Here is a 9,530-nt window from a genome sequence, read left to right on the forward strand (position 1 = left end):
CATCGCCACGGTGGTCTACATCCCACCCCAAGCGGACACAGGTATGGCTTTGTCCGAATTACATGATGTGCTGAGCTCGCTTCAAAACAAGGATCCAGGCGCAGCCCTCATTGTACACAGCAAATCTCTGGAGTTAAATATTTTGGAGTAAGGCATAAAAGTGCACAAGAGTTACATTCCAGGAGTTTATTTTTCACCTTATACTACAGTTAGTGTTGGGGAGTACTCTCAAGCGGTGTAATATTTAGGTGTTCATTCACTGAGTGCTAAGGAGTCTAATTCAACACATTGCTGGTGTTGTTTGTCTGTCGACCGTTACCCTGTCTATCTGTGCTTGTCTCTTGGACTCCGACATGTAGGAGGTAAAAATACTTTATTTATTTTGGAATTTTCTGTGAGTGTAGTAATGTTATTTATATATATATATATATATATATATATATATATATTCAGTTACATGGATGCATAAGTAAAATATAAAGTTAACTAACTAGCACTACACGTGTTTTCTGCATGTTACGCTGATTCGTTGATAGCAGCTAGGCTAACATTAGTCAAAAGTTAGCTAACTAACTTATCTTACTGTATTTGAAGATACACATTTCACGTTGTCAATGAAAACGTTCATTTGTATTTCTTTTTTTTAAACACTAATGTTTCATTTAACGTTAGCTAACTACAGTAATATTATGTTTAGACTCATGGTAATGGCCGTATTTAACCAAAGAGAGGTGCAGCCTGCATTAATGAGATATCAAGGTACCATTAACATAAGTTAGTTAGTCCTGCTTCACAGATATGCACACAACCCTGTCGCCACTCGCCACACCTGAAAAGACAAGGACGCGGCAAACATGCGGTCACATTGTCTGCTAAACCTAGCCTAGCTAAATAGATTTTAAGCAGTAGCTAGCGTGGACAGGCTAGCTCAATGTTAGAAAGTGTTTATGGATTACGTTATACACAGTTCACATAAAGTTATCATAAACAGCCTCTTCTTCTTCCACATGTTATGTTTCATATTAGTAAAGGTTTTTTCCATAGGTGGCCAAGATGTTGATAAAAGTAAAACACAGAGAGACAAAGAAATATGTCAAATTGGAAGAAGTCAGCTTCACAGATTTTATGAGTGCAGGTAAGTTATACATGGTTTGTACCAAGTCATTAAAGAGGAAATGATAATGTTGTTATTAACTAAGTGATGATTTTACTTCAGTGCAGCAGAAGTTTCTCATACCAGAAAATGCAGCACTGAAAGTCACAGATGAGCAGGGTATAGAGGTGGATGAGGATGTCTTTCCTGAACTTGCAGGAGTCAAAGAGGTGTGTTTTGTCATCTATACAGCTGAAGGTAAGTAAATATATGCTCTGATAGATTTTGTGGGATTTGATTTCTACAGTTACTCTTAAATAAACCTTTTTTAATTTGTCTAATATCCTGTGGTAACAATCACAAAATGCTGCTTTCATGGCTCAACAGTAAGTTGGATTTATCACATGCATTTCAGACATCCTGGAAACAGAATCATCCAAGAAGCTGCGTGACTGCTCAGACCTAACACACTATGTGACACTCACACCTTGTGGTATGTAAATTGTATATTACCATAATAAAATACAAAATAACCATCTGTTCTCCTGGGAGAAAGTATAATTTAATCAAAGCATACAATTTACGTATGTGCCTATGTGCGTAAATGGTAGCTTTGTTGTGGTTGATTTTTGATTGTATATGCCTTATATTGTAATATTTTTGTTTGTCACCCTCAGATTTGACTGTCCTGAAGCAACATGTGGAAGAGCCCTCCTCTCCAAGTCTAACAGATACATTGTCTGTCTCAACCACCAGCAGTCAGAGCAGTGACACAAGCGATGCCGGACTTCAAATGGTTCAGCCTCTATTGGACAGCATACATGCAAGAAATGTAGATACATTACTTAATAGACTTGTATTTGACTCTTTAGTTGTCATTACTTGAAAAAGCTTAAACACGAAGATAAAACAGATTAGAGAAAAATAATTTGATATAGTATTTCATGTAGTTCATATGTATAATCCACAGATTGAAATTGTTGTTTGGGTTAAAATAGTCTCATTTTTTGTCAATTTTTTTGTTCTTTGTATCAAATGTGTTTAGACAGTGGAGCAGATTCTGACTTCCAAACCAGCAGGGGTGACTGTCATCCATGAGTATGAAAAAACTGGGAGTTTGAAAGATTCCACCAGGCGATTAATGGTGAACATCATTGTAGCTCACATGCGTGAAAAGGAAGGGTAAGAGGAATGATGTTTATTCTATTCATTTTTAAAACTGGCAAGGATCTTATCAAAAAACACTTCTGCTTTTGCAGGAGAACTGTAAGTAAAGCAACGAAGGAGTTTCATGCACTTGGAATCGTGTCACTCTTCCCATCTTTGAAGGATCCGTACTCCAAAAAGGGATATGTGAGTTTGCTCTGCAACTGTAGTGTGTAATAAGACTTGCTCTCTTTCTCTCTCTCTCTCTCTCTCTCTCTCTCTCTCTGTCTCTCTCCCTACACATATATATAAATATATATACACACTCTACAATGTATGCAATTTCTTTCTTTCTGTAGGAGCATTTCTATGACATTCAGAGCAACAAAGGTTTTCTTGAGTGGCGTATCAAGACTGTGCAACGTCAATCCAAACCCCCCACTGCATCACAGAACAGGGTGGAACTGAAAGGAGGGCCCACATCACGAAGGAAGTTTGGTTTCACTAATGACCAGCAAACAAGAGATCAATGTATGGAAGCCATGTCTCTTCTTCATCACACCACTGACCAAGATATAGTCTTCCAGAAGATGAGAGAGACATTCTACTATCGTCAGCAGATACTCCATGACCCACAAGAATCAGCAAACATTCTTCAGATGTTTCCTCGGTTTTTGGACACTAAAGGACTGGTAGGTAAACAAATGGGGATCTGAAAAATACTTGACTTAAAAAAATTGATTTTAATGGACATACTTCTCCTTTGTTAGATTTTGCAGGACTTTGCAATGATGTTTGGAGTAGAGACTGCTTCCAGGTTCCTGGAAAAATGGAACACCAGTTTTAAAGACAAGGTTGCCAGGGAAGCCAGAGACCTTAAAGAGACTTGTCTTCTGAAAAGACTGCTGAAATCTGCTTTGAACGAAGAAATGGATGATGCTGATGAGCCAGGTAGTGTCCTAAAGTAACACTTTATTAGTGTAGTAATTTTAGTTTTCATTTTTAAAAGTTATCAAAAAAGCAGCAGTGTGGATAATGTGTGTATGGATCACTTATTTTCTGCTCATACCCTCAACCAGTTTTTATATGTTAGTGAAGTTCAGTTCTGTCTCCCCTTTCCAGCATTAGTATTTAACTCCTTAACACTGTCTGCAGAGTGGGACAGCGACATGGCTTCTCTTCTTGTTCTGCTGCACCTTCTCACGCCACAACCAGCTGGAAGGAAACGGCCAAAGAAGATGAGTGTTGGAGAGGCAATAGATCATCTGGTTAAATTTCACAAGGTTTGTCAAGATAATGTGATCCAGTTCCAGATACTGTGGTTCATGGAACACTTTTTCTTAACCTAAGGGTTTATAAAGTGATGCTTTTTATTGTGTTTCAGTCTTGCCAGAGCCTTGAGGATCACCTCATGAACAATGAAGGAAACCCTCAGCCATATCTCCTGGCCACAGGGACTTCAAAAGCACAGGTTTTCAGCTTCTACATAGTCTTGGATCGAAAGCTTCTTCCATGTCAGTCAGGCACATCACTGGGTGCATTTGATGAGCTGTTCAAGTGCCACTTTGTTTTCAGTGTGAAATATGAAGACGCTCTGTCCAGCCTGTACACATTTTTGCAGACCACTGTGTACAATATTGATGTAGGCACAACAGTGGAAAGTCCAAGAGTCAAAGAGTTGCGAGCAAAGCTGTTGAATAAGTAGTAACCAGGTTATGCATTCAAAATGTTGACCTGCTTTCTCTGTGCTTTATCCTTTGCTACAGCTTTACTTTTGTTCAGACATTTAAAACTAGTTCATGGAATGTATCCTGGCAAAAATTTGAAACTAAAATGTGGTCAGATAGGATGTTGTTTACAATTCTCAAGTTATTCTGGATTTAGAAGACATCTGAATAAGATACATGCTACTGTTAGCACATGTGTTCCTCATGAGACCCCTTCTGACCATGATACCCAACAGTTTAGTAGTTCTCAGTGCTTAAATGATGAAACACCATCCACATCATCTCAGTGCCAAAATTCTGAAGCAGGCCCTTCATTCTCAAATCAGAGCAAGGACATGTCTGCCTCCATTATTGCCAGACTTTTAGGAAGTGGTGTACCAAATACTGTAGTTCTTTCTACAGTTCAGAACTTAGAGGAATTTGTGGGAGATTGGCAATCTAATATTCAGGAACAATTATTGACCCTATTACCAAATGACAGTCCCTCCAGATCAGCCATTGCAGATTTATTTAAAAATTTGGACAATCCGTTTAGTCACTTGAATTCTGAAAGCAAATGTAAAAAATATTTTAGAGATAAGTGGGAAATGGTACAGCCAGTTGAATTGCACCTAGGAGTAAGATACGATACTAGACGATGTACCAAAACTAGAACCTATGAGCAAGTCCCAGTAAATGACAAATTCATATATATTCCCATATTGAAAACACTCCAGTTCATTTTTAAGAATGAAAGTATTTGTGAGATGATGCAAATATGCACCCAGTCTGACACATATCAGGACTTCTGTGATGGAAGCTACTTCAAAAGTCATCCTTTGTTTTCAGGTAGCAAGTTTGCTATCCAAGTCCAATTGTACTATGACGAATTTGAGTGTGCAAATCCTTTAGGTTCAAAAAAGGGTATACACAAAGTTGGCTGCCTTTACTTCATCCTTAGAAATCTTCTTCCCAGTCTGAATTCGGCTTTAATGAACATTCATCTGGTATCATTATTTTATGCACAAGACGCAAAAAAATATGGAATTGATGAAATCCTGAAGCCCCTAGTAAAGGACCTGAAAATATTAGAGACGAGTGGGATTGCTGTTCCATTTGCTAAATTTCCTGTATTTGGTACTCTGGCACAAATTACAGGTGATAACTTGGGGATGCATAGCATTCTTGGATTTTTGGAATCGTTTAGAGCTAATTATTTTTGTAGATTTTGCTTAATTGATCAGTCTTCAGCTCAATTAGTTTTCTCAGAGGACGACCCATGTTTAACTCTTAGATCACCAATTCTGAATAACCAACATTATAATAATTTGGTAGATGATCCAACATTAACATCTTCATTCGGCATAAAAAGAAAGAGCATACTTAATTCATTAAAATATTTCAATATTGCGGAAAATTATGCCGTTGACATCATGCATGATATTTTGGAAGGGGTTGGTCAATATGAAGTCAAGTTGCTATTTCAATATTTAATCGAATACTTCATCTCTAAAGATAGCTTGTTAAATAGGATATATGCTTTTAATTATGGCTATATGGAAAAGAAAAATAAACCAACGAATATTAACCTGGATCGTGCAGGGCATGGAATAGGTTTAAATGCATCACAAACACTTTGCTTGATCACAAACATACCTTTGATATTTGGTGACCTGGTACCAGAGGATGATTTGCACTGGCATTTGTTGCTTTTGTTGTTGCACATTCTAAACATAGTTTTCTCATACTCTATCACTGAAGGAATGACTGTGTATTTAAAGCACCTGATTATTGAACACCATAGACTCTTTAAGGAACTATACCCATCAAACAACTTAATTCCAAAACATCATTTCATGGTCCACTATCCAAGGTGCATTCGAAAGATTGGTCCTCTCATTCATATCTGGACCATGAGATTTGAAGCCAAACACAAATTTTTCAAAGACTGTGTTAAGAACTTTAAGAATTTGACTGTATCACTTGCAAGGAAACATCAGTTTGCATTAGCTTATCATTGGGAATGTATGAGTTTAAAAGAAGTTGAGTCTGGTCCAGTTAAAATGCGTTCACTTGAAACACAAGAATACTCAGAAATTATATCTCCATATCTTCATGTTGATTTACAGAACACTGTCAAACTCACAAACTGGGTAAAGTGTAGTGGAGTTGAATATCGTGTTGGGCTTTTTGTTTGCACAGGCACTTATGAAAACATGCCGGTTTTCAGCAAGATAACTTCAATCATTTTACATGATGGTAAAGCTGTTTTTGTTATGGTTGAGCATGAAACGTGTTTCCATGATCATTTTCATGCTTATCAGGTAAATGAAACCATTCCTAAGAAGATACTGGTCCTAGAAAGGGAGAAGTTAAGACATTTCAAAAGTTTTGATGGCCAAATGTCATATGGGTGTGATTCACAATTGTATGTCGTGTCAGACAGTTGCATTATTTAATTTGTTGGCTTAATGGAGACCTTATAGAGTCTTTTTCATGTTAACACTGCATTACAATAAGTGCTTATTCTGTAGTCTTTTTTTTTTCTTTAATTCGTTTTTTTCCCCCAATATTAGGCCTATCTGACCACACAATGTCTCAACTGTTTAGCTGCCATAATTGTTGCTGTTTTAATGTCGAATGTTACACTATTATAGTGCTGTTACACAGAATGTATGTTAGTCCATTGAATTTTGAATATGATACTTTTGATAAATAAAATTCATACATTCATAATAATCAGTATTGTGTTTTTGTAGTAATTGTCACCCAAAACCTTTTTTCATTTGATGAGTAACACTATAAAAGAGTTAATATCAAAATGAACTCTAGTTATGAGTTACATTTTACTCTTTATGGTAGTAGAAATTTTACTCCATGAGAGTTTAGTTTTAACTCCTATAAAGAGTTGAAAAATCAACTCCCAGAAAAGAGTTACTCTAACTCTGCACTAGAGTTTATTCGATGGTCACGCATGTACACTCAAATGTAGTTAATCTGAACTCCCAGAGAGTTTATTCCAAAGACCAGAATTTGCTGTGTAGCAGGAGACTTTAACAAAGCGAACCTCAGACAAGTCCTGCCAAACTTTTACCAGCATGTCTCGTGTCCAACGAGAGGGGATCGGATTTTGGATCACTGCTACACGCCATACAAGCAGGGCTACAAAGCTGTCTCACACCCGGCTTTTGGGAAGTCTGACCACAACGCCAGCTTCCTCATTCCCCAGTATAAACAAAGCATACGGAGAGGGTGGAGAGTGGAGAGGGTGCAGTCCTTCAAGTATCTTGGTGTCCACATCTCCTCAGACCTGACATGGGCTGCCCACATTCAGGTCCAGACCAAAAAGGCTAGGCAGCGCCTGTATCACCTACGACAACTGAGAAAGTTCAGGGTCTCTCCAAAGATCCTCAGGATTTTCTATACAGGCGCTGTGGAGAGCATCCTCACACAGAACATGACATCGTGGTTTGGGAACAGCTATGTGAAGGACCAAAAAGCTCTCCAGAGAGTGATCCGTACAGCAGAACGCTGCTGCAGGATTGCTCTCCCCCCGCTTCAGGACACCTACACCAGGAGATGCCGGACTAGAGCAGCGCAGATACTGAAGGACCCGTCCCATCCTGGCAACAAACTGTTCCAACTTCTGCAATCTGGTAGAAGGTTCCGCATCTTCCGGGCAAGGACAGAGAGACTCAAGAGGAGCTTCTATCCCCAAGCCATCCGTGCCCTAAACACACACACCCGCCCTCTAACATCATCTATAATTGACTGAGACAGGACTCTCTTCCAGACACTCTAAACCAAGGCACAATGTACATTTCAAATTCCTTTAATTTTAAATATGTTTATATTGTCTATCCTGTAAAATAGTCAGATGTCTATTCATATTAATGTACAGAATTCACCTGCTTGCTGCTACTACTGCACATTCACCCAGTGTATATACTATATGTGTGTGTATATATACTATATGTGTGTGTATATATATGTATATATATATATAAAAAAAAAAACAAACACCCAGCACGCCCCTGCGGGCGGTTTATCCTTCAAGCTCGGGTCCTCTACCAGAGGCCTGGGAGCTTGAGGGTCCTGCGCAGTATCTTAGCTGTTCCCAGGACTGCGCTCTTCTGGACAGAGATCTCCGATGTTGTTCCCGGGATCTGCTGGAGCCACTCGCCTAGCTTGGGAGTCACCGCACCTAGTGCTCCGATTACCACGGGGACCACCGTTACCTTCACCCTCCACATCCTCTCGAGCTCTTCTCTGAGCCCTTGGTATTTCTCCAGCTTCTCGTGTTCCTTCTTCCTGATATTGCTGTCATTCGGAACCGCTACATCGATCACTACGGCCGTCTTCTTCTGTTTATCTACCACCACTATGTCCGGTTGGTTAGCCACCACCATTTTGTCCGTCTGTATCTGGAAGTCCCACAGGATCTTAGCTCGGTCATTCTCCACCACCCTTGGGGGCATCTCCCATTTTGACCTCGGGACTTCCAGGTTATACTCGGCACAGATGTTCCTGTACACTATGCCGGCCACTTGGTTATGGCGTTCCATGTATGCCTTGCCTGCTAGCATCTTGCACCCTGCTGTTATGTGCTGGATTGTCTCTGGGGCATCTTTACACAGCCTGCACCTGGGGTCTTGCCTGGTGTGATAGACCCCAGCCTCTATGGATCTTGTGCTCAGAGCTTGTTCTTGTGCTGCCATGATTAGTGCCTCTGTGCTGTCTTTCAGTCCAGCTTTGTCCAGCCACTGGTAGGATTTCTGGATATCAGCCACCCCCTCTATCTGCCGGTGGTACATACCGTGCAGGGGCCTGTCCTTCCATGATGGTTCCTCGTCTCCCTCCTCTTTCTTGGGTTTCTGCTGCCTGAGGTATTCACTGAGCACTCGGTCAGTTGGGGCCATCTTCCCAATGTATTCTTGGATGTTCATTGTCTCATCCTGGACTGTGGTGCTGACACTCACCAGTCCCCGGCCCCCTTCCTTCCGCTTAGCGTACAGCCTCAGGGTGCTGGACTTGGGGTGAAACCCTCCATGCATGGTAAGGAGCTTTCTTGTCTTTATGTCAGTGGCTTCTATCTCCTCCTTTGGCCAGCCTATTACCCCAGCAGGGTACCTGATCACGGGCAGGGCGTACGTGTTGATGGCCCGGATCTTGTTCTTACCATTCAGCTGACTCCTCAGGACTTGCCTGACCCTCTGCAGGTACTTGGTGGTTGCAGCTTTTCTAGCGGCCTCTTCATGGTTCCCATTCGCCTGCGGGATCCCCAGGTACTTGTAACTGTCCTCTATGTCTGCAATGTTGCCTTCTTATATATATATATATATATATATATATATATATAGATAGATAGATAATGTTCTTCCTCTACACCCCCCCCAAGTTTTGCACACTGTGTGTTATACTTGTATAACTATGCATGTGACAAATAAAGAACCTTGAACCTTGAACCTTGTAGGTAGGGTCTGTGCCTTATGTCAGTGCATTCAGCTTTGTGCTCTTCCTGTCTCGTCAGTGTAATCAGCGTCAACCGTGTCTCCCAGCTGTTTCCTCTTAGCTCTGTTCATCTC

General features: G+C 40.3%; 1 protein-coding gene across 1 annotated transcript; it reads left to right on the forward strand.

The window, feature by feature from the left end:
* The first annotated feature begins 922 nt into the window (after window positions 1-922).
* Window positions 923-5,281, forward strand: LOC143420713 (uncharacterized). Its single transcript, XM_076888819.1, has 10 exons — window positions 923-1,135; window positions 1,217-1,351; window positions 1,509-1,586; window positions 1,771-1,925; window positions 2,139-2,275; window positions 2,353-2,446; window positions 2,599-2,931; window positions 3,010-3,190; window positions 3,395-3,522; window positions 3,624-5,281. Exons 1-10 carry the CDS (start codon window positions 1,054-1,056, stop codon window positions 3,942-3,944), a joined length of 1,644 nt encoding a protein of 547 aa, XP_076744934.1. The 5' UTR covers window positions 923-1,053; the 3' UTR covers window positions 3,945-5,281.
* The last annotated feature ends 4,249 nt before the right edge of the window (window positions 5,282-9,530 follow it).

The sequence above is a fragment of the Maylandia zebra genome, linkage group LG10 (genome assembly GCF_041146795.1).
Source record: "Maylandia zebra isolate NMK-2024a linkage group LG10, Mzebra_GT3a, whole genome shotgun sequence".
NCBI classification, from domain to species: Eukaryota; Metazoa; Chordata; class Actinopteri; order Cichliformes; family Cichlidae; genus Maylandia; species Maylandia zebra.

Excerpts from the sequence above, each read along its gene's own strand:
- LOC143420713 (XM_076888819.1), top strand. The coding sequence starts at position 1,054 with ATGTTGATAAAAGTAAAACACAGAGAGACAAAGAAATATGTCAAATTG. Across the intron at positions 2,932-3,009 it reads TTTTGGACACTAAAGGACTG|ATTTTGCAGGACTTTGCAAT; the intron begins GTAGGTAAACAA and ends CTCCTTTGTTAG. Across the intron at positions 3,523-3,623 it reads ATCTGGTTAAATTTCACAAG|TCTTGCCAGAGCCTTGAGGA; the intron begins GTTTGTCAAGAT and ends ATTGTGTTTCAG.